The sequence below is a fragment of the Bradysia coprophila genome, unplaced genomic scaffold (genome assembly GCF_014529535.1).
Source record: "Bradysia coprophila strain Holo2 unplaced genomic scaffold, BU_Bcop_v1 contig_151, whole genome shotgun sequence".
Taxonomy (NCBI): domain Eukaryota; kingdom Metazoa; phylum Arthropoda; class Insecta; order Diptera; family Sciaridae; genus Bradysia; species Bradysia coprophila.
The window spans coordinates 7,954,951-7,979,655 of NW_023503423.1; the positions used below are offsets into that span (position 1 = coordinate 7,954,951).

Sequence of the window (24,705 nt, forward strand, 5' to 3'; positions counted from 1 at the left end):
AGATTCAGCTTCTTCACACCACTAATGAAAATTAGTAGCTCACATTACGTGTGACATGAGTTGCACACAAATCTTCATCGTACCAATCTGATCCGTTCGAGGAAAATTACTGTAACGAAATCTAACAATTGTAGGTTTTCATCCAAGAGATCTTGCTTGGTTGTATAATTCAGGAGTAGGAATGTGGTTTTGATGAACCAACACATCTTTGCTTTATACGCGATAAAGGATTTCTCACCCTATGGATAATAGCGGTCAAGTCAGAATGCATCAAAATGATAGCGGCTAAATTACAAGTCTTAGGTCAAAGTCAAGGGTCAAGGTGTTAAGTCAAGATTATGCACAGGACAGCCATAAAAAAATACCGCTACTCTCTATACATCATAATCTGACCAAGTCAACTTCTTGAAACCACCAGCCGATAATCGAATTTTCTTTTGCCTCGGTCGCTATTATCCGCTCGCAACGTGTGTTGCATGTATTGCGTATTGATAAAAACCTGCATTTTCCTAATTTTTGGAAGCAACTCATGAGGCACCACTTCTACCTACCTTGCATGGCTCGACCATTTCATTCGATAATATAAACTGCGAGACACTCTAGCGTTTACTGAGCTTCCAATTCTTTGGTCAGATGAAGGCCCAGATTTACGTCTTGGTTGAATAGTATGTCAATGGTCATCCTCATACACTAAATGCATTGGCTATTCCAGTATGCAAAAGAGTACGACCACTCTATATAGTTAACCGTAACAGTTGAAGGGAATTGTTTTATGGCCAAAAATGAGACCCAAGACAAGCAATGCTCACATAAACCGAAACCTTGACCATATTCCTAAAGTTTTCTGGATGGTGATCTGATCAGCAAACTTTCGAAGATATTTTGACTGCTTCGAATCCAACGATGGCATCCCCGTATATAACCAACAAAATGGTCAAATCAAAAGCATTCGCATAACTTTGAATTATCAAATTTATTTTGATGGAAAATAAAAGATCAAACACAAAGAGCTTAAAATTGGATCATTTGTCCCTTTCGCTTACGGTCACCGCCCAATTCGAAATGTTTGCAACGTTTTAGTGGTGTTTGTTTACGGAATTTGCACTCTGTACATTCCATACGCAAGACGATTTTCTTGGTGGTCTTAGCCTGTAACAATCGGAAACAGATATCGGTCAAAATCTGTTCAAAACCGACCAGCATCAACTGCACGATGGAATCTTACCTTTTTCCGGAAAATAGGCTTGGTTTGACCGCCGAAACCTTGCTGTTTACGATCGTAACGACGTCTTCCTTGGGCCGCTTTACGTTCCTTGGACTTCTTGTACTGGGTAACTTTGTGCAATTTGTGGCATTTGCACTTTTTGCAGAAAGTGCGACGTTGCTTCGGTACGTTAACCTGATTTGATGGGAATATATCAGTATTAAACATCGGTAACATCATCAAACATCGCGAAAAACACATGAGTCGACAAACATAACCTCAACAAAGTTTGATACAAAAATTCAACGTGAAATTTAGTTTAAATGGAAAATCTTCAACATATTCGCGTAAAGAAGGTACTCATTGTGGTTTACGCAGCAATTCCTGCCATTAACAATTGGAAATACGCAATTTTTTAACAATTATAAACGTGTACTTACCATTTTCACTCTTATCCCGTGTGACAGCTCAAATAGAAAGAAAATGTCCAGGCTTGAACAGTGCTGTCAACATTATAAAACTGCTTGAAAATTTTTGTGTGGTGGACACAGTGCAAGTTAGTGGTGTTAGCATTTTGAACATTTTTTTTTGAGCCAATCTTAGACTAATCATATCTAGACTGGTACGATAAAATGTGTCCACAACATGAATTTGTACAAAATGAAATGATGAAAATGCGTACTTCTTCGTAAAGACTGTTATGATCAGAGCGAGAAAACCGAAGACTAGTTATAACTTGCCTTGGGGTACTTGTCAAAGTTTTTACTTCTCTTTCAACGTGAGAGGACCGAAGACCAGTTTAAGTTCCCATTCCACTCAACAAAAAGTACTCCGTGAGAGAGCGAGCTGTCAAATAAACAAAGCAAAAATTGACAAAATTCAATTTTAATTATCACACGGAATACTTTGACAAAATAAAAGAAAATAATTTTTTTGGTAAGAGGAAACTAAGCATTCTTATAACTTGCCTTGGGGTATTTGTCAAAATATCTCATTCTCTTTCATCATAACACTCTATACGATTTTGAGTAGAATTTTACACCAATACTTACGTAGACATTAACGTGAATGTAAAGTTTTGTTTTATAAATATTCTGGACAAATGGGAAATTAAAGTTACTATAAGTTATTTTTAATCAACTTAAAACATTGTTTTAAACAAAAAATTGTTCAACTGTAGTCTCTAAAATGCACTGATCTTTTTATAAGTTCGTCGAAACGTACACCAGCCCGTAAGAAAATTACAAAATGGTGGCCATATATTTTTGATTTTACACTGTTTTTAGAAATTATTTTGATCAGAATTGTCGATACCCATTAGGAAATTAAATTTTCGATCACATTGTCCATGAAAATATTGTTCGATGAAGTGATAGAAGTGACTGACTTGTCAATCATTGAGAGTCCTGTGAAGTATATCCACAAAACCTGCAATCTTGGGAAAAAAGTTGCTGAAAAATTGAAGATTTTTTCTTTCTTTCTAGTGGCTCTACTGCTGGAAATATCGAAGCGTATTTATATTGATAAAGGAAAAGAATAGTGGACGATAAAATGACTGCCCTTCCAGACGCTGTTCCAGCAGAAGAACCCCTCATTTCACAACAACTTTTTCCCAAGACTTGCAGGTTCTTGCACCAACCAGTGCATACACTCCACCTGTAGTACGTCTTCCCATAACCGACATTAGTACAGCATAACAATGATTTACAATAATTATTTCTTGAGTTATTGGCGAAAAACTTTATACTGGATCCTCTGACTAGCCTTCACTTTTGAACGCCTCGCACCGAAAATAAACACAATTAATCGCAAAAATTAAAGATGCGTCTTCTCTGGAATTGAAAGACGAATCCAACGACGTATCACTCATTTCGATTGGAGAACCCGTGTTCCCAAAGTTAATGAAATCACCTGAAGTTTTTACAATATCACGAAAAGCCAAAAAATAAACTAAAATGTCACTTTGAAATCTGTTGACAAATGAACAATGAAAATATTATGAAAAGAATCTTGCATATGTCATGTACCAAAAAGGCTGATCTCAAAAACGGTAGAGGTACAGCCGATTGCCATTTTGTTTCACAATCTCTTATGATTAACATTTTGCTATTTTGTCCAATTTAAACTCAACAATCAACATACGTCTTTATATTACCGCTTTTGTTGGTTTTCTTCATCCAATTCGTTCCATTGATTCTACATGTATTTCTTTAGCGTTTTACATTTTCCCCACTTCACACGAATTTCCTTCACACGCTTGAAAGATCAGAAAAGCATTAGTATTTTACATGACTTAGGATATATAGATAAAAAGTAGAATTTTCGTGTGAATTTTGTTGATCCGAGACGCGGCCGAAGTCAATAAACACACGAAAACGAGACTTTTCATCTTTTTATCCCGAGTTATGTAATGGATTTTACATGCTTTGGGCGTCGTAACTAGTGCTTGAAACATGAGAAGTACGGTTTTTGACGCATGTAGCATGTAAAATACATATAGTACACAAAAATATCTCTTCTAAATGTGTTACTGCCTTTGTGAAAAAGTCAGATGTGAGCTATATTTTCCTTTCAGAATTTTCATAGACGCTACCTAGTGCTTCTTTAACTGCTTGGACACTCAATGTATGTGGTGCCACCACAAGCAAATAACGATAACTAACCACTTGTATGTCAATGATGCCAATCGACAAAATCAAAAATGAAACTGAATTCGTTGGTTCAATTGAATGTGGGAAGTATGTAGGATGTAAAAGTAATGAATCCCACAACCGTAGTCATAATAAAATTGGGTACCTGTAGTGCTCAAATCCACAATCTATATTTACCACCACGTACAACTTCTATTCGTATTTTTTTAAAGCATTATGTGCTGCATATTTGTTAAGTCGAACATTGCCGAAATAGTTAAATCGATCGATATGCCAATAATTGGTAATTCGAAATATTGAAGTTTCGGATAAGGCGTTAGATCCTTTTAAAGATAAATATTTTGTTTTGGTCAGTCTGTTTTCATTGTTGCGGATTTATGCAGATAAAATGAGCTGACAACACTAATTTTCCTCCACACAATTGACGTTTAGACAGCACTGACGGTGAATACCATCAAATCATTCCTCAGGTTTTGTTTTGATTTTATGAGAAGGTATCGTACATCCCCGATTATACTTTTGATAAATTAAACTTGTCTTATCGGTGACAACGCAAACAAATAAAAATATTTCAACCGATTGACATGTCCCTTGAACACAACACTAAAATTATCGATGAACTGGATGTTAATGATTTCGTTTATTTGGAGAAAGACCTGGATTTTTATGAGAAGGTAGCAACAATTCCATTTCATATTCCACCGGACCTAGATCAATTCCATATCATCATCTTCAGGTGTCACTAATATTCCTATTGCACGGGGACAATCCTGTGAATGCTAAAATCGGTCGTCAAAAATTGTTGATCTTATACCAATGTCAAAACACCCAGACGACGGACATATCAGACTGGATTCGATCACAAAATGATTCAAACTGGCGGTACACTATAATTGAAGCTTTGTGGACGATAAAGGCAAAGCATGTTCTGCAAAAGGTAAAGATAAACGTCACAACACCGATAAGACATCACACATCGTCAACAAACATCTCTCGTTACTTTCAGCTCGGTCTGGACTTAGAAGACCTTCGTATCCGTTTTTTGGAACACGCTGAACTGAACCTGAAGATTCATCCTGTGCTAAAGGTTCTCTATTACATTTGTGAACAACTTGTACCGTGTGAGGCAAGGCTGTTAATCGACCATGTGAACAGTAGGGACGGTGGACGATATCCAATCAATTTTACGGACGAAAAATATTTGGAAGTATTTCTGCTGCATTGGCTGGCCGAGCTAGTTATTGAAGCTGGAGAATGGTCTCCGATGAAAAAAGCCAAACGAAACGTTTTCTGTAAAGTCGATTTGATTGTCGAATTTTTGAATTCAAACAAACCCGATCTGGCTGAGCTGTTGAAACGGATCTACATTCGATTCAATTTCACATCCAATAATGTAACGTCCGTCGAACGGAAGAAAAATGTTACAGACGTTGATGGTCAAGAAGATACAGCACCAAATGCCAAAGCATCAGGCCAGGATGCTCGAAAAAATGCCGTCGAAAATTCATCGAATGAATCCGACCCTTCTGACAATAAATATGTTATTGAACAAAAGACGGCCGGTCATGTGCTAATCATCAATCAAATTGATTTTTACCGAGATAAGATCAAACGAGTGAGTATTGGCCGGGGTCATGGACACGATTTTTGAAATATTTTACCAAATTTTCTCGAATTTAGTCCAATTTGCCACTAAGACCGTTAGAAACTCGTCATGGAACCAATGAGGACAAAGCAGCCTTGAACCGTACATTTTCCGCCATGGGATACCAGATTCTGGAGAAAGATAATCTAACCGACGATGAGATCCGGCATGAAGTTAAGGAAATTGTGGCTAAAAGCGGTTCGGCAGATTCATTGATTGTTTGCATTTTATCGCATGGTTCGGAGGGTGAGTATGGAAGTTTTTCGAAGAATATATTCGGACGGCATATGAATGGGTAATCGATTTGAAGGGTTGATTTATGGCTGCAACAGTGTGCCCGTTAAAATTAACGAAATTCAACAACTGATTGTATCGAAGGAACTGCTGAACAAACCGAAAATTCTCATTTTGCAATCATGTCAGGGCTTACAGACCCAGATAGCTGAACCGGTATTGACAGCTGAACCGGTATTTTCATCTTTAAATTTTGTCTCGAAGTGTCACTCTAATAAAATCAAACCGTTTCCCCCCTAAGATTGAAGCAAAATTGACCAACTCAAAATATTTGGCACCGGATGGCGAGGTTGTTAAAACGGTTCCGATGAACTGTGACTTTTGTGTGGCCAAGTCTACCATTCCAGGATTTTCGTCAATACGGTAAAGCAGGGCCTATTTTTGGGAAATTGAATTTTCCAAATTTCCTCAAATTTGCCAAAATTTGCTAGAATTTGCTAATATTTTCCAAAATTTTCCAGAATTTGCCAAATTTTTTGATACCAAATTCTAGCAAATTTTGCAAAATATTAGCAAATTCTAGCAAATTTTGGCAAATTTGAGGAAATTTGGAAAATTCAATTTCCCAAAAATAGGCCCTGCGGTAAAGCCATCCAGCACACTACTGTCGAGCGAACGGTTGTCACAATTTTTCTTTTTTTTTTTGGTTTCATTTCAGTCACATGGTAGAGGGATCATGGTTCATTCAAATTCTATGCGACACAATTGCGAGAGAAAGTCACAGGTATGACGTCTCGTTTGCTCGACAATATTGTTATGTTGCTTGATTCTGTACTGTTTTGAAGGAAACATTTTCTGGAAATCATGACGGTCGTCAAAGGGCGTGTAAGCGAACTGAGAGGAGACAATCTTGAATGTATGGTGCCGATATGTGAGGAAACGTTTACAAAATATCTCTATTTTCCATCGCGAGAGTTGGCATAACAAACGGCAGGCGAGGCGTAACCGTTGCACGTCCAATTTTTTTTTAAAGAAAAAACTGATCGAAAGTGAATTAAAGAAAGTCAAAGCAAAAGAGAAAATTGAATTCGAGTCGAATTATTCGACTGCTTTGGAATCTGGGTCTTCAACTCAAGTCACGACCAAAGCGTTGAAGTTTCGTCGAGGTAAGTACCTGCTGTTGTTTATTTTTGTCATGGTATTCGATCCCAACCAACGTTGTGAAACCTTTGTCTAGACTACTGATTTCAAGTGCATCATAATTTCACTAGAGACGCGTTCAAGTGTTATGTGTCATATTAGACAAAATTCTTTGTCAAAGAGTTTTCTCGGTACAAAAATGAAGTCTCGTTTTCGTGTGTTTGTTGACCTCGGCTTCGTCTCGGATTCACACTAAAACTATACTTTTCATCTTTTTATCCCTAGTCATGTAAAGTACTATTTCCGTTAGTAAGTGAGATAGATCGAAAGAAGGTTGAATTTAGGGAAACAGGCATTGTAGGTCTATGTCCTAACATTGTATAAATAGCACACGAGGACGTACTGACAGCCAAAGCAAAAGTGCTTTTCTAGCTGCTTGGTAACATGTAATAATGACAGTAGGATGGTTCAACCATCATGGTTGCGTATTGTACCAAAGGTGTTGCTGAAAAGATGTAGAACACAAGGCTCTTGTGACAACTTTTGATTACAAAGGTCACGACGGTTTCTCATGCAAGAATTAACATCGTCAACAACCATACCAATCTAGCTCCAAGCATTAAAACACTCAAAAGTTAAATGTCAAATTTGGAGTCTATCTTACACATCCTGTCATACAAAATGGCATGTAGTGTGTAAAACACAAAGAAAACATGTCTGCACGAAAGGAGCGCAAAGTCTACTTTGATTTTAGACACTACGTTAGTGCTTGTAGGCTAAAGTGCTATGTGATGTGGAACAACTCAATCGTTTGCGTTCTATTGCTCGATGGAGTTGCCATTGATGATATTAGAGTTCAAAATTCAACAGCAGGGAGTTTTGAACCGATTGTCAGATTTGTAAACAGAGCAAAACTGATTGAATCGGTTTATGTCCACTGAACATTGCGTGTACAGCTTTCGCCTGGTATGAGAGAATCGGTCCTCGACGCTAGTTTCGCTTCTTTATCAAATATGGCAGTAGATTTGTCGCTCAGCCCACCTCTGACATATTTTACTGAGCGACAAATCGAGTGCTCGTCGGTAGAGAAACGGTCTCAAAGACTAGAACCATAAGCGGCGAACCTTAATTAATGTCGAGATTCATTTAAGATGCGTTTCAACATGGGTTACAACATACACGTACGTATTTATGGTAACATCAACAATGCAAATGTAGTTCAGAATGAATAGCATGAATTGGATTGAAATTGGTGGATCTTATATTCTACGAGTGCAAGTTAGAAATCGAATTTTGAATACTTTTTGTAACGTATCATATAACGAGCAAAGTTCTCCAAAGTCAGAAAGTTTTTCCATTTGTAATTGCTTTGTTTTTTCCCTTCGTCTGAATAACCTTCAACGGAATGGGAAACTGAAATAATCATATATTTCTGTCGCAAATGCTTAAAAACGCCAACCGACTCATGTCGTCATCGCCCTAGATGTTTTCTCGTTCGTGAATTGAACATTCCACCATCAGTGGTCAAATAAAAATAAATTTTTCTTTTCGATTCCACCTCTGTGTAACTTTAAGAGCATAGCATGACTTTAACCACTTTTTGATGTTGAAAATGTCTGCACTCTTCTTGCCTTGGGTTATAACCGTTGGAACCAACGAATACGAAGAGGTAAGAGATGAAAAAGAGAATTTATTTTACCACTATGTTTTACACGCTGTTTTATAGTCATTTTCATGCAATTCCCTCACTTATTATCAGTTTTGTTTAATTATTACCAATTTTCGCCAAATTCAATTCGATCGAAGAAGCAATTGAAAAATAATTAAATTTTATTAAATAAACAAAATATTTGGATCGTCAAGAGCGGAATATATTGTTTTCGAACGAGAAACATTTCAATTGAACCGTACTATACTTAAGTTATGTGAGTCGAGCATTAAGTCTATCATATCCACTGAGTCAACTTCAGTTTTAAAAGGTAAACTCGTAATCTTACACACATATAGACACACACAGAGCGTACACAACATTTCAAGTCATCAAAACGAGTGGACATCATAGGCCATTGTACCGAAGTGTGTATAGAGAAATATTTTTTTTTTCCTTTCTGTAAACCAAAGAAAATATACCTACGGAAAGTTAACAGCAACAGCAACAACAACAAAAATGTAATAATAAAAAAAAATAATTTCTGATTTAAACACTAAATACATTCACACCTAGATCGGTCTCGATTAAAAGAATTTCGTTTTAAAATATTTGCATATGAGATTTGTGTGTCGCTGTACAGTAACTTTTCACAAAAGCCATTCTTTACGGTCGATCTTCATCAAATCGATTCAAAGTGAAAATTATTAAATTGTGTGCGCGTTTCGATATCTCGTTCGATCATTTAACGAAAAGTGGCATTTCGGGTGCAATTAAAAACGTTTTTTTGTTTAATTTGTGGCCAATTGTTTTTTGTGTGTGCTTTAAATGTGGCAAACATTGGAATGTTAACAAGGAAAAACGTTCAAACCGTGGTGTACAATAATAATTTATGTGTGTGCACGAACATCCTATAACCATATCATCTTATAACATTCCATAAGTTACAAGAACCACGGCTGGCAGACATATATCTCTATACAATATAAGTAAATGGATTAGTCAATAAATCGTTTCGAGAGATATACCATGTTATTTACAGGTAATTTATATTTTGTGTTACATCCATGTTAAAAACGATGATCAATTACTAAATTTCGAATGAAAAATACGAGCAAAATGAACATTTTAAATGCATTCCGCATTGAACATATTCGCGGTACATAGCATAAACTACTTCACTAATCTAACCCACAGAGACAGAATTAAACTAAATTATAAATGGAAAAAAACAAACTTAACTGTGTCATTCATGTCTCGACAAAAATGTTTGCATTTGCTATAAAGTTATGAAAATTTCGCGACTGAAATTTTCTTTGTGTAAACAACTCACTCCACAGCTTTAACTTTTATTATAAAAATATTTTATTTATTCGTGCACACTCATTTAATGCACAATGTTACCTCCATACCTATATTAGTGTATTGTGTATAAGTTATACTCGGTGCAAATTTCTGCATTTTTCTGTTCTGAATTAAGGTAATGTGATACAGATGGTCGGATCTGAGTTCCATCATAATATGGAATGCACAATTTTACGAATTTGTGTACGAAAAATCCCATTGTATTCATGCAATTTAATTAGAACTGTAACACTAGGCCCCATCTTTTGGATGGGTCAGATCCCTTGACTGACTGACTAATTTTCTCAAGAAGATTTTTGTAATCCGAGCAAAAAAAATCACTCAAAGTTATATAAAAGTACAAGGGTATGCGTCCAGTAGCAAAGTTTAGCTTAGAGATTCTTATTCCCTTTACTTAAATACCACAGATTCTCAATCCACATAAAAAACTTCGTTCATATCACGTACTTCAAAATGGCTCATACATATTTTCAGTACTTAAGAGGCATCGATGCTTTGCTGAAAAGTATACATTTGGGTGTTAAAATACTGGCTTTTGATGATATCTTTCCACCAGAATCTTTTTTCAAGTATGTACGACTGCAATAACGACCACGAATTGGATGCTTTTAACATAAAACAGATTAGGTTGTAGCAATACTCTCTCTAGCAATCAAACTCTCAATTCTCTGTGTCAAATTCACACCTTATTGCTTTGTATTTTACAAACACTATTCTACATTTTGACTAACTACGCTGTAATAAAAGTATAGTTTGTTTGCTAGAGAGGGTGTTGGTTGTAGCAGTTTGACCAACCATGAGAAAACTAAGCAGTTTATGAAAATTTCGTTACACTGCTCACTTTTTTAGAGCTGGTAAAGTTTTTTTTTATAAAAACATGGAAGAATGGGACAATGTTTTGACACCTTTTATTGGTATGCTATAGTACAATGGTAAATTATATGTTAATTTATTACTATTAATGACAATTTTTCCAACTGTCTCTCTGTGAGAGACACCCAGCCGAACGTGTGCGAGTTTTTCCATTATATTGATTAATACTACAATTTTAGCTAACCACCGATGCCTCTTAAGTTTTATTGTCTGCTAACAGACCCTGGAAAGAGGCAAATTTCTCGCTTACCTCTTAAATAAAAATGGAACTCGTGTGATTACGGCCCTCGCTTCGCTCTGGCCGCAAAGTTCACACTCGTCCAAACTTTAATTTTTTTCTTATCATCGATACCAAGATATTACACAAAATTTTTTTTTTGAATAAATCCTAGAATATTATTCTAGTATATTCCATTAACGAACTTAACCCAAAAATTTCTTTTTTTTTAGTATTTATAATTTTCTTTTGTGGAAAACCATTAAGAATTACTAAACTTAAACACAATAATATCACGGGACGATACAAAAATTCTTTTGGGAATATCTCTCAGATCCTCCGACCGTTATGTTATAGCCCATCTTTGAACTTATCACCGGGAATGGAATTCCCCGTCTAATAAAAAAAGTTTTTGAAATCCGTTGAGGATTACGTGAAGTTATCGTGTTATCTAGGAATGAGACAAAAATTCTTTTGTGAATATCTCTAAGATCACCCGTTCGTTGTGACCTATCTTCGAAGTTAACCTCAGAAATTCAATTCCCCGTCAATTAAAACAAAGTTTTTGGAAATCCACTGAAAATTACTTAAGTTATCGTGTTATCAAGGGACGAGACAAGAATTCTTTTGGGAATATCTCTAAGATCACCCGTCCGTTACGACCCATCTTCGAACTTAACCTCATCAATTTAATTCGCTGTCGATTAATAAAAAGTTTTTGGAAATCCGTTGAGAATTAGTCAAGTTATCGTGTTATCAAGGAATCATCAAAGTGTGACAAACATTTTCTATATTTAAGGTTTTTGGTCATACATTCATGCATTTTCAATCATTGTGTGACAAACATTTTAGGGTGTTTATCATCCGTAAGACCCATGACTTTCAGTCAAGGGAATAATTCTCGCTAATTCGTTTGACGAAAGCACTGTAGCGGACTATACAGCTCGGGTTTAGAATTGGTTGAGCTTGTTACAGATACGAGTTAATAAGATGATTTTTAAGTTGCTTTGGTTATAGTCGTTACTATAGTGACTTCGAACCATTTTGGCTTCGTTTAACTAAAAGAATGAATAACTACCCATGTTATGGTAGGATTGTATTTCAATTTAATCACACTGATATTGTCTTATGGGAATTAGGAAACACACGAAATAATTGGAACAATCGAACCATTTCCCTTAAAATTCTTAGTATTTGAAACAACAGTCTGATGCTGACATTGTGCTGATGCTGTAGACATGAATTGCAATTACTAACAATTTTTGGCGCAACTAATTAAACATTAGTTAGATATCGTATCAATTGTTAATGTACAACGAATAATGGAAACACGGAGATAGTAAATTCAATGGTTTTATGTTGTCTCGATTTTATGTAGTTATTACATATTTAACAAAATACATTAGATTAAACTTGCTATTGACGATAATTTAAATCCGGCGGGATCGTACGTCTCTGTAATTTTAATGATTTCAAAGGAATTTTAAGGAACCAGATTCTGTGACAACACATTTGAGTTTGGGAGTCAGGGCTTATTAATCGTTTTCAAATTAGTACTTTCTATGGAAAAATTTCTGTCTATTTGTCAGTTTTCGAGTTCATCTTTAATAGTCACGCCAGAATGGGTTTTTGAATCAAAACCTCGGATCGTAACGTATAACCGAAAATGACCCATTCTGGCGTGACCATTCTGGCGTGACCATTTCCCACCCCCTTCAACCAAATCAAGTCTCTTAAATCTTGAGTTGTATTCTTCAAAAAATATTACACTCAGAGACAGTGAAATTTCAGTATGAATTTGCTTCTGCTGTTTTCCAGCTGATCCAAACATACAATACAATACACCTGCAATCAAAACTGTTAATACTTGTTTATACGGTTGAAGCTGCTATACATTAATAATTTTGATTGTTTTTGTGGGGATCAGCTGAAAAACAGCTGAGGCAAATTTATGCTAAAATTTCACTGCCTTTAACTGTAATATCAAAAAAATGTAAGAATTTTTAGCAATAAAATGAATTTAACAAATTTTTTGGAATCAATTCCGTTCATAAATACAGTTTTATAATTTGTGTGTTGTTGGCAGCCCCCTCGTCCTATGTTATTGACCGATTTCTCTAATCCATATTAAAATGACGTCGGCTTCGGATAGAGCCCATTCCCCACCTCGCCTTCAAGAAAGAATAAAATGAAAAGAATCTACCACGCAATCCAATTTAAAAATTGGTTTTTGATGGTTAACGCTGTGCAAGCATTAGTAGTCGTAGCGACAGGTGCCGTTGCCGTACTAATTTGAATGAGAGTTTCCCATCAATTTATTTACAATGCCAAAATTTGTATGACACACTGTGTAGTTTTAGTACTCTAGTTAGAGTACTGCTGTGTAGAGTACTTGCTATGGGAGAAATGACGGACTTATGTGACTAACCAACGCACAGTGCGTTGGACTAACTCATTTCATCTTAAAGTTGTGAGAAAATAAAGAATCTTCAAGTCTTAGAGAAAAGTAGTTTTTTCATTAGTTATACAGTCGACGTCGGTGAAATTTAGACTTGAATTTGCTTTATCTATTTTTCAGTTGATCCACTCACAAAAACAAAACCTATACTTATTAAAAACGGTTACTTGCGGTAGTGGAAACGTATAAACACAGTATCAGCAGTATTTGTTTGTACGTGGATCAGCTGAATCTTAAAAAACAACTGAAGAAATGTTAAAATTTCACTGAATTTCCTGCATTTGAATTTTTTTGCTGGGCGAACAGTGTCACTTAACTCCTCAATTCCAAATTTATGGTGATCAATTTCAAACTGTAGGTTTATTGGACCCCATACCCCATTGAATAAGTTTCTACTTTGCTTCTCAATGTTGTTGCATTGTGTTTTACGAAAGTTTTTTTTTTGTGAAAGACTTTTTGCTGGGTTCTTGTTACAAAAGTGAAATTCTAAACTTTTACAGGGAAATGAAAGGTGTTTGAAGAGAACAGCTCTTCTATTAACCCATTCCAACGTCAATTTCAAGCTAGCTTTCAGTTGGTTTTCGTGGTATTAATAGGAACAACATAAAACAATTGATAAAGCTCGAAACCCCACTAACGATGAAACTAGGCATTATGCAACAAGCAAATGAACAAAAAATGTCCTCAACATTTTCAGTTAGTCTTCTGTTTCTCCAATAAATCATCATGCAAATAACCCAAACCAATATGAATCAGTCGACCCATTCAGCATCGTATGTATAATTCTGTGTAAATGTTATACACTTATCCACCATCAGTGTAACACAAATAAATAAATTATTGTTTTGCAGTTCGGTTCAGTTTACATATTATAGTTCCATTGAGTTCCATTCTCTTTTTTGTGCTGATACTTTTTTGTGTACAAAGCTGCTTAGCCTTTTTGCATATCCGATTAGTTACACATATCAATTGAATTATAGTTACAAAAATGTTGTTCAAATTGATTAATTTTTCAGCAAATCAAACAAAAAAATTATTCGTTTTTGGTTTGGTGTTGAGTCGATGACAATCAATAATATTGATGAAAGTTTAACTTTCGACGTTTTATAATAAATACCTCAGCGTTTGGCGTTATTGTTTTTCTCAGGAGCAAAGAGATTTTTTGATGTAAAAAACGAAGACCACAGAGAAACTCAGATTTGAATCGGCTTTTGTTGTATAATGTAAATGTGTCTGAGTGTTGTTTCAGTAGAAAAATATTGCTTTCAAGGCAAAGCTCATGTTTACGGCTCAAAATGATCTAATGTGACCTTTTGCAGCCACTACTTCATTAGAGCATCTGAAATCTATCGGCAAGAATATTCATGCGGTTAACACATTTACAATTTTCTTTTAAATATATGCTTGGAAGATGCAACGACATTACTTTGTATTTTAATAACATCATTATCGAACTACCAAATCTACACGACAGAGAACAAAAGTCCACACAAAACATCGTCGATGTTTGCATTTTTGTGGAAATTTTAGAAACATTTTACTTTTATATGTAATATGGCCACATGCGGTTTCGAGTGCAACCACAGCGCCATAATAATGACTTATAAGACGATCTTGAGAATGCATTTTTTGTTTTCCTGGAGGCTTTTTGTTTTACATCAGAGAAGAAAAAAAAACTCGATTCATGGCGCATCGATCATAATCAGGGAAGTCTTTATTAAAGACCTGGGATAATCATGAATTGGAATCAGATTGCAAATTGAAACTGGTTCTATATTAATTGCATTGATTCGGGATATGGTGTTTAATGATTGTTCTTAGCCAACATTTTTCTTTTACGAAAAAATAATAATTTTTTTTTCGCAAAGCCGTTTTTATACAAATTTGTTATCGTTTATACGAATATATATCTGGAAATGAGATCGACTCAGTTTTTTTTTATTTTCATTACTTTACAGCAGTTTATGATCGAGCGGATAAAATTCGGTTCAATAAACGATTAATTCGCGTTATGCCGATATAATTATTGACCGTGAAATAAGAACAGATACAAAGTTGGAATATTTGAATTCTAAGTTTGTTCGGTTCGAATTTTCAAAAGTCCAATCTGTGCACATGAAAAAAACGTAACAAAGGACCCGTATGAATAGTGTACGCAATAAATAACTAGTTGTCCATAAAAATCATGTATCTTGAAACCACTGCAGAGTAAAAGTTACCCAGGCAGGAGCAAAGTAAATTGAATCCAAGTTGAATCCAAGCTTTTTTTACGTTACGGTTATTGCAACGGGCTGTAAACACATACATAAAGCTCGGGACGAGGACAACTACTAACTGTAATGCCAATACTCTCCCTAGCAACCAAACTACAATTATTAAGGTGGTAGATACGTTTATGAATCACTGCTACTTTGTTCGCTCATGTTGTTGTTGTTGGTTTTAAGACATATTAAAAATCAGCGTTTCTCAAACTTAATTTCCCCCCTACATCGATTTTTTGAGAGAGTTTGGACGCTAGAGAGAGTATTGGTAACGCCTATCAAAAATTCTAAAAGTGAAAGAAAAATTTATAAAAAATTTCAACGAACAGAGCTTGGCTCTTCCCTTTCCCAGGGTGCGCGTAAAGCAAATCTTAGACGAATATCTCTGTTTCGACCTCCGGAACCAGTGGCGGTCAGAGTTTAGCGTGGTCTAACCATCTTCAGTCGTTTACGCTGGTCCGTTACACGAGACAGTAGTAAATCATTCTGTTGAACTAGTTTTCGAATGATTTAACAAACAAATGCCATCTTCTGATGGAAAGTCATAGATCAAAAAGGAAACTGCTGTTTACTTTTACTCTGCCGTGTTGAAACGATTGACTATGCTTTATCCATGATTGACAAAATTCTAACATTTTATAAATAAAAAACTTCATCCATCTCCACAGTGTCCGGAATTGTGCCAATCACACATGTAGCATTGTTTTGCTGTATAGCCATCGAAATTCGTTGTTGATATACAAATTGAATGGATCTTGGGTCATCGGTAACTTTTTCCAATTTCTTGCCGACAGAATAGAAAAATTCTTTTGCGTCATTAGACCACGATCCCATTGTTTCTATTGCCAAAGCAACGAACAATTTTGACTTTTAATGTGCTTGTACAAATTATGTTTTTTTGTAACCGCTGAATCTTCTGCTACGGATCCTGCCTTTACCGATGTTCGTTTGATATACGAATCTGCAAATGTGTTAACGCAGGTAGCGTCCCATACAACGCATTGTCGCTTTTTCCATGGAATCAAAGACATACCACGTTGGCCGTCGTCGCGGCAAAGACCGGTTGGTTCCAATTTTGCTGATATCTCGATTGATCGTAGAACTCTCGCTGTTGTATCGTTCATTTTTGAATGCCGTGCAGCACCTATCAATATCTACATTTAAACGTATCTCTATATAAGTATACTATCTCCAATTCAATTGAGAGGGTAATGATGTCTCCCATTAAAATTGTTTACAGCAATGTTGACATCCCCGTACGAAGTCAAATTAAATTAAAAATAAATTCTTAAACAAACAACTATAAGCTATTTAGGTATATAGAACTATCAATAAACATTTTTAACTTATACTTTGACTCTCAGGTCACATACTAAATGGAATTGCCCGAACACATAGCTCAATATAGGTCTATATTCCAATCTATAGCTCCATTATAGCTGCATATTATAGTTATGGATACTTTTCCATAAATGGGGCGGAACACCCAGTACAAAACCAACCATTTCTGTCTTAACAGCAACTCTTTCAGTATTATTTGAAGGGTGATATCGCCAAAACTTGAACACGTGAAAAGCGATAGAATGTCAAAAGGTAGTGAAAACAGTTTTTTTTTGTGATAGCTCGAGATAGACATGCTTAAAAGTTGAAATTTTGTAGGAATATTGCTCAAAACAAACGAGGCATTGAAAACGTGTTTTGGTCTCGTTTTTCATGACGAAATTTTCCAAACTGTCAAATGAAGTTAGAACTTTTTCTATTCAAAATTGCGACTGCTGCATCTGTCAATGAAAACTAGGACCAAAACACGTTTTCAATGCCTCGTTTGTTTTCAGCATATAGGCCTTTGACCGACAGACCCTATGACGAAGATTATAATCATCGGTAAGGGCTGTCACCCATTCTGGACTTATGATTCAAAATAAAGTCAATGTTTGGAAAGTCCTGCTGGCTTGCAACAACGCGAATCCGCTGAAGTGACTCTAGGGTTCCATGTATAATACACCCCAGATAAATTGTGTTGCAAGCCAAAAACTTAGTCAAAGTAAAATATCTGCCAAGTAGACACAGGTGTTTTCAACTCGTTTTTGGTCGTCAAACAGGAGGGAGCGATGAAAATGAAATAAATGAGAACAAAATTTCATGTTCAGGACAAAATTGTCCTGAACCATTCGATCATTGGCCTTGAAAATGTTGCTTTCCTCGTACTTCGTAGTAGGTGGAAAAACTCATTTATTTGATAGTCGAACCATTGTTTTCAAATTGGTTAAGTTTTGATGATATCACTCTTAAACGAGTTGTCATTTTCACCAAAATACAATATGGCGGGTGGCGGCCATTTTGTTAGGCCAATAATACAGATCTTCACTAGCTTCCAAAAAAAAGATTAGAAAAGCCAATGAAAGTTACTCTTTCTCATAATCCGTCAATTTATTTTCCATGATTCGTGTGGTCCTTCGGATAGACGAACATTTTGCTTTTCGCTGGTTTGACATCGCTGGATATATCCACATAAGATTTTCTCCACTCGGGGATTGGAATTCGACGTGTTACAAACTTGGTATCAAACCTATAAGATCCAAGTACGTGTCTGAACACTTGCACCAATGATCTATCATGTATATTGTATGACGAAAAACATCAACTGATTAAATTACTCAATGGACTGTTTCAAAAATGCATTAATCAATCTGCCCGGCAAAATATTGTTATTATGACTATACTAATACGCACCACACACACAAGACGAATGGATATTTTACTCGAAAATGTTTACAATTTTTCTGGATAAAAATATTTTTATAATTTCTGATGACGATGTTTTTGTTGGTCTTTTTTTCTGGCTGAAATTTTATTTCTTATTTTTCATCTCACAAGAACAACTGAAAACTGAAATGCATGAATTCCAAACATTATGTTCCATCGGTGTTCTTGTGTAGTTGCGTTTGATGTTTGATTCAGAAATATGCTGTTGGTATGTTAAGTGATTTACGAAACGTTTTAATTGATGCGACGGACACAGTAAATATTACATTGCTTCCCATGGCAAGGACAAACAAAACGATACAAAAACTGGTCGAGTTCGACACCCTTCCTTCTTAAGACAATAGATTAGAATTTGAATGATCACAGAGCAGAGATTTAGATTTTCGATAAGAGTAGCACTATATTAACTCAACTGTATGAGTAGATCAACTCAAAGATCCATTTCATATTTTGCAGATCGACAATAGCACATGCATAATAATGTCTCACACATCGAGACGTGGAATAGAGTGTCCCTTGGCGACACTGGGACGTAATACGCCATCTCTAGACACACAAACATATCATCATCCACTCAGCTCAAGTCCACTGAATCCGCAAGTCTATCAGATGTCACGAAAATCGCCGATCTTTCAACAGGAATTCGAAATGTATCATCTGCCGAATACTCAAAATATCGTTGATTCACAGCAGCCAAGATCGACGAGAAATCACACAGAAATTGAGTCGCTATTGTCTTTCCACGGTCGTTTATCACCCGTTGTCGAGAGGGAAACACATCCATATACCAGGTAAAATTTCGGATCTTAATGAGGATCTGACACATTTTTGCCCATTTACTAAAACTCACTTAACTGATCGTAATATTTCAGAAACGATCACGTGGTCATAGTCAATCATCAAAAAGACGAGTACCTTTTCAACGACAAAATGGATTCGCTTTACATCAACGACGATGCCAATCTGAATTCGACTGCCACGGAACGATATTATTTAGAGCATAGCTTATGCTCATCGAACAGCTTAGACAACAATTCACCAAATTATCTAAAACGTGCCTCCAGTCCGAGTGAAACGAGCTGCTCCGAGCGCTACATAATTGACCGAGGAGCGCGACCGTCATCGTCAACGATTAGCAATTTTCGAAATGTGCCGTACAATCAACCATCGACCAGTGTCGCTCAATTCGACCGATTTTCACCTAGTCTGGACCAGGGCTATGCAACATTAGTCTCACCATCGCCATCAAATCAGCAAGTCGCAACGCCATGGAATAAAAAAGGCGTTTGCCGATCGGGCGGCTTCGATCGCTTATCGGACGAGATGGTGTTAAAGATTTTCGGCTGGTTGGACAGTTGCGACTTGTGCAATATAACAAGAGTGTGTCGTCGATTTGAGTCACTAGTCTGGAATCCGGTGCTGTGGAAAAATATCAAATTGAAGGGGGACGGCATATCGGGCGATAAAGTGTTGAAAACTATCTTCCGTCGGCTGTGTGGTCAAACGAGGAACGGTTCATGTTTGAATGTGGAACGAGTGATGCTAAGTGAAGGATGTCGAGTGTCCGATCGCGGTGTACAATTATTGAGTAGACGATGTCCAGAGCTGACCCATCTTCAAATACAATCAAGTTCAACTGTGACGAATCATTCGCTGTTTGACTTGGCTACGAAATGCACAAATCTTCAACACTTGGACATAACAGGTAAAATTTTCGTAATTTTTGGAATGTTTGTCAAATACAAACACCAACCCAACAACCACGAAGAGTGTGTAATCGTCACTTCATTTTCAGGTTGTTCGCAAATCACAACAGTCAACTTAAATCCTGGTTTTGATCCACCCAGACGATTACTGCTACAATATTTAGATCTCACTGATTGTTGCTCTATAAATGACGAAGGCTTGAAGACAATTGTTGTAAATTGTCCGCAGTTGGTTTATCTATATCTACGCAGATGTGTTCAAATAACAGGTGAGTCTTCATTGCAAAGGGAAAAATTAATAATTCGTACGAAATCTGAATGCACAAATTGCACTTTCCCTTATGTGCTGGAGCAGCGTGCTACTTGAATATTTATTAGGTTTGATAAGTTGCCATCTGCAGATTGTGTAATGTTTTCCATCATTTCCTTTTTTGTGGGTTCTTTTAACTGCTTTGGCTTTTCTGTCGTTAAAAACTTTTTCATTTCAAATCAAATCTCCGCCCGGATTTGATGTAATGCAAAGTAATTGCTTCCATTAAAGTTGTTTGTTGGTAATTCAAATATTCGCAAGAAAAAGCATTAAAAAAAGTTAACGAAAATTGCACTCAACGAAATATACATTTTTAAAGTCAATTAACACCTTAGGCATTTTCGAAATGTTTATGGAGAAGAAAGTCGTAAACTTCACAATAAATCGATTTTTTATTGGATCGACAGCGTGCTGAATTTTAGCAAAATGTTTTTTGGGGCTATTCATAACTGACGTGCCCTCTATCTCTTTGGTGATTTTTAACGCCCCAATGGTAGATTGAAAAAAATCAGGAAAATTGTGTCATACAAAATAGTATCCTATTTGGCAGCTGTCACTCGAAGCATTTCTGCTTGAAGTGCGTTGCCTCAGACGATTATCGTCTTGACAATCCTTTGTCAACTAAATTTACATTGATATTATCCGTCACTCATATACAGTTATAGTTGTCCGAAAACAGTTGCCGAAGCAGGGTGTTGGAAAACGCTGGAATAGGTTTGCAAGTATCACAGAGTAGTTCCCGAATTAATGAATTGCGTAGCAGCATCCAAAGTATAGAGTAAGGAGTTCTCTCATTATTCGTTGATCAAGCGAGTTGCCACCGGTCAGCAGTAGGTTTTGATTTCTTATTTTGCAAGTTGACTCGTGAAATGAAAGTATAAACCAGGTATGGTCTGTTCATACAAACCGGAGGACATGGCGATTTCATATAAACAAACTCACCTCCCATGAGAGTTTGTTTATTTGAAAACGCCATGTCCTCCGCTCCATGCAAAGTTTGACATTCGACCATACCTTGCGTTGACGTTCATTGGACTCGTGTGCATTGGTACAATATGTCCTCTAAAGACCCGTGCTTCCATCTACGTAATAAACACACACTAACATTAATCTATTTACACGTAAAATGAACCGAAAATACTCTTCATGTAATGGATCATTTTCACAGGGGGCAAATTGCTTTGTAATGCTATGCAATGACATGGCGCAGTCAATAAAGTTCAATTGCATAACAAATAGCTGGGGTTGAAGTTTGCTTCGCATCTGACTAACGTTGCCTTCATATATTCGAAGGCTAATGAAACCAAATAGGCTTCACATTTCTTTCGTTGAGTTATATTTTCGTGCGTTAGAACCCACAACACATATAATTCGGGGGTCTTTTGACGCCTGAGAAACGAGTGTTAATGCTAGGAGCAGTGCTATCAAATGTACAAGTCTCAAAGCAACGCAATCGTTTGATGAATGGCCTCATTATTGTGTGATTGAAAGAAATTGTACCTGCACTGAGATGATTGTAGTTTCATGATTACATTGTATACGACTCTCAAATTCTTATGTTACACAACATCTCAGTGGCAAGCTATACCTCCGCTTCGCACGTAAATTTTGAATGGATGTGTAGAATGTGTGGGTGGAATTTTCACAAGTGAATGGCTTCATGAAAATTCATTCGCCCTGATCATAAAATATACCACGTATGATGAATGTTGGTGCCCGAATGACTGTGGAAAATCATATTTATCTCCAAACAATGTGTAACAATGAAATCTGTATTTCAGATGCTGGATTGAAATTTGTGCCAAGTTTCTGCATAGCATTACGTGAACTAAGTGTATCCGATTGCAGTAGCATAACGGACTTTGGAATTTACGAACTGGCAAAACTCGGCGCCGCTTTACGTTATTTGTCGGTAGCCAAATGCGATCAGGTCTCCGATGCTGGCCTGAAAGTGATAGCCCGCAGATGCTATAAACTTCGTTACTTGAATGCTAGAGGCTGTGAAGCAGTTAGCGACGATTCAATCACGGTATTAGCCAATTCGTGTCCACGGTTACGCGCTTTAGACATTGGAAAGTGCGATGTTAGTGATGCAGGACTTCGAGCATTGGCGGAAAGTTGTCCGAATTTGAAGAAATTAAGCTTAAAGAATTGTGATATGATTACGGATCGTGGCATTCAATATATTGCGTATTATTGTCGTGGATTGCAACAGTTAAACATTCAAGATTGTCAAATTTCGCTGGAAGGATATCGTGCCGTAAAGCGTTTTTGCAAACGTTGTGTCATCGAGCACACAAATCCAGGCTTTTACTAGAAGTGAAAAAAAAAAACAAAAATATGTCAAAAATGGTGCCGAAAATTTTTAACTAAGGAAAAATATGAACATTTCGTGATTTTAATTTATTTTAACCGCCCAAAACATTTGTAGCAAAATTTTTAATTGACATAAAAAATTTCTATTTTAAAAATCAACATCGATGCAGTTGTTTCATTCCTTTATTCATGTTCACAAACGAAAAGACCTTCCACTGTCCAAGTCTACTCGTAAAATTGAGACCAGGGCCCTCCCTTTTGGGAATTTTATTTCTAATAGATTAAAAAAAACCTGAAAAAACTTCAGAAAGCTTCAAATGACGATGAGAATATACGGCACTACAAAAAACACGACAGAGTAAAGTTAACCAGGCAGTAGCGCCGATTTGACTAGGGACCTGAATATGCCACATATTTTTTGCGAATAAAATTTTTCAAATTATGTCAGTGTTCATTTGAGTTCATTTTCATCCAGTGTATCTGGTCCCTTATTTGACGTTTTGAAAATGAACCGCTCCTGCCTGGTTTATTTTACTCTGCCGTGCAAAAAATGATTTCTTTTAAAGAAATCTATGACACTTAAAGTGACTTTTTAAATCCACCACACCAGGCCACACTTAGGAGCTGCGAGAAAGACGTAATTTATTATAATTCCTTCAACTAGAAGTGTACTGGAGAATCTCCAGTCGAGATGAACGTGAGAGGTATCTTTTTCGGTATGTTGTGCTCGTCCTGCATCAAAAAGAATGTGTGTATTAAAAGACTATTCTTATACCAGAACTATATTTTAATGTCTTATGTAGACTTTTACTGACCTTATTAAAACAAGCTAAGCGTGTCACTGTTTGCATCATGCTGGAGCGAATTTCTAGATATTTTGGAACCACTTCTCTAAATGACGCTGCTAGTTTGGAAACCATCCGCAACCGACCTATATCAAATTTATTCTTATTTTCTAGATTTAAATTAAAGCCTTTAACCGAGTACTTAGGATGAAATTTAGTGTCATTTGAACCGTTCGTTCTGAAGACATGAGGAAAAGAAGTTAGGTGTAGGAAGTTGGGAAGGAAAATTTCATAAGAAAGTTCCTAAAATCAAAGATTTTCATTTTTTTTTTAAATAAATTTTTCAACAGTTTAACAGTTTCAACGAGCAATAAGAAAGGTCTCGATGAGTTCTAGGAAATAGGAAATAATTTCAACATTTTAATTGCGCTGCATAAAACGCTACAAAAAATAATAAATTTATTCTTTGGAAAGGTCTCGACGATCTATATTAAGAAAATCAAAAATGTCAAAAATACAATTGTTAAAAGTTTCCCATATGCAGAATGAGCACCAACTGAATATCACCAGCTGGATCTACTAACACACACTTATTGTATGATAAAGAATCAAAACACATTCTTCACAATGTGTTTACTTCATTCATACGTGTTATGTGCGCGCATAGATGACTTAAACGTAGAAATGTACTGTGTGTAGGTTGTCTTTGAATTGTTTACGACAGGGCCGGATTATCGTTTCCAGCGCCATGGGCTACGTGATAATTTAGCGCCAATACGAAAACTTAAGAGTCAATTCGCCAAAACTTCGGAGAACTTATATGGAATCGGGATTCAAGCCGACTTCGATCCAAACGAGCTATGGCTCAAATGAATCGCCATTCCATTCTGTGAATTTCGTGGAACAACGTTTTTCTTGTTGGGCTGTCATGGCTCTTAGAAAAATTTTCTCCGAAGTGGTCGTGAAAATTGATTTTTATCAATAACTCCAACATGCAAGATTTGAATAATGTCAAATTGTATACGCATATGAAGGTCGATGAGGGGAATATTGTTGACCAACAAACGCCGATGACCCAGCCGCCAGAACAGGTGAAAAACCTCGAAAGAACTGAAATTTTTGAAGA

At 36.3% G+C, this 24,705-nt stretch overlaps 3 protein-coding genes and 1 long non-coding RNA gene across 7 annotated transcripts; 2 read left to right on the forward strand and 2 right to left on the reverse strand.

Moving 5' to 3' along the window:
- Positions 1-954: 954 nt before the first annotated feature.
- On the reverse strand, positions 955-16,163 carry LOC119074811 (60S ribosomal protein L44). Of its 2 annotated transcripts, none has more exons than XM_037181098.1 (3): positions 16,132-16,163; positions 1,226-1,399; positions 955-1,149 (listed from the first exon to the last, which is right to left on the reverse strand). In XM_037181098.1, the coding sequence occupies exons 1-3, from the start codon at positions 16,132-16,134 to the stop codon at positions 1,012-1,014; spliced, it is 315 nt and encodes a 104-aa protein (XP_037036993.1). In that variant the 5' UTR covers positions 16,135-16,163; the 3' UTR covers positions 955-1,011. The 2 variants fall into 2 exon arrangements, with proteins under 2 accessions (XP_037036993.1, XP_037036991.1); XM_037181096.1 differs by lacking the exon at positions 16,132-16,163 and adding an exon at positions 1,645-1,774.
- LOC119074810 (caspase-8-like) lies at positions 4,273-6,809 on the forward strand. Of its 2 annotated transcripts, none has more exons than XM_037181095.1 (8): positions 4,273-4,529; positions 4,592-4,792; positions 4,862-5,470; positions 5,536-5,746; positions 5,811-5,950; positions 6,036-6,157; positions 6,453-6,518; positions 6,580-6,809. In XM_037181095.1, exons 1-8 carry the CDS (start codon positions 4,440-4,442, stop codon positions 6,716-6,718), a joined length of 1,578 nt encoding a protein of 525 aa, XP_037036990.1. In that variant the 5' UTR covers positions 4,273-4,439; the 3' UTR covers positions 6,719-6,809. The 2 variants fall into 2 exon arrangements, with proteins under 2 accessions (XP_037036990.1, XP_037036989.1); XM_037181094.1 differs by having other exon boundaries at positions 4,301-4,529; positions 5,811-5,968.
- LOC119074808 (F-box/LRR-repeat protein 7-like) lies at positions 6,880-22,913 on the forward strand. Of its 2 annotated transcripts, none has more exons than XM_037181093.1 (5): positions 6,880-6,900; positions 18,919-19,253; positions 19,335-20,167; positions 20,258-20,437; positions 22,260-22,913. In XM_037181093.1, exons 2-5 carry the CDS (start codon positions 18,943-18,945, stop codon positions 22,793-22,795), a joined length of 1,860 nt encoding a protein of 619 aa, XP_037036988.1. In that variant the 5' UTR covers positions 6,880-6,900; positions 18,919-18,942; the 3' UTR covers positions 22,796-22,913. The 2 variants fall into 2 exon arrangements, with proteins under 2 accessions (XP_037036988.1, XP_037036987.1); XM_037181092.1 differs by lacking the exon at positions 6,880-6,900 and adding an exon at positions 9,435-9,564.
- LOC119074812 lies at positions 8,974-9,781 on the reverse strand. Its single transcript, XR_005087258.1, has 2 exons — positions 9,563-9,781; positions 8,974-9,498 (listed from the first exon to the last, which is right to left on the reverse strand). It is a non-coding gene; the product is annotated as an uncharacterized LOC119074812 (long non-coding RNA).
- Positions 22,914-24,705: the final 1,792 nt, after the last annotated feature.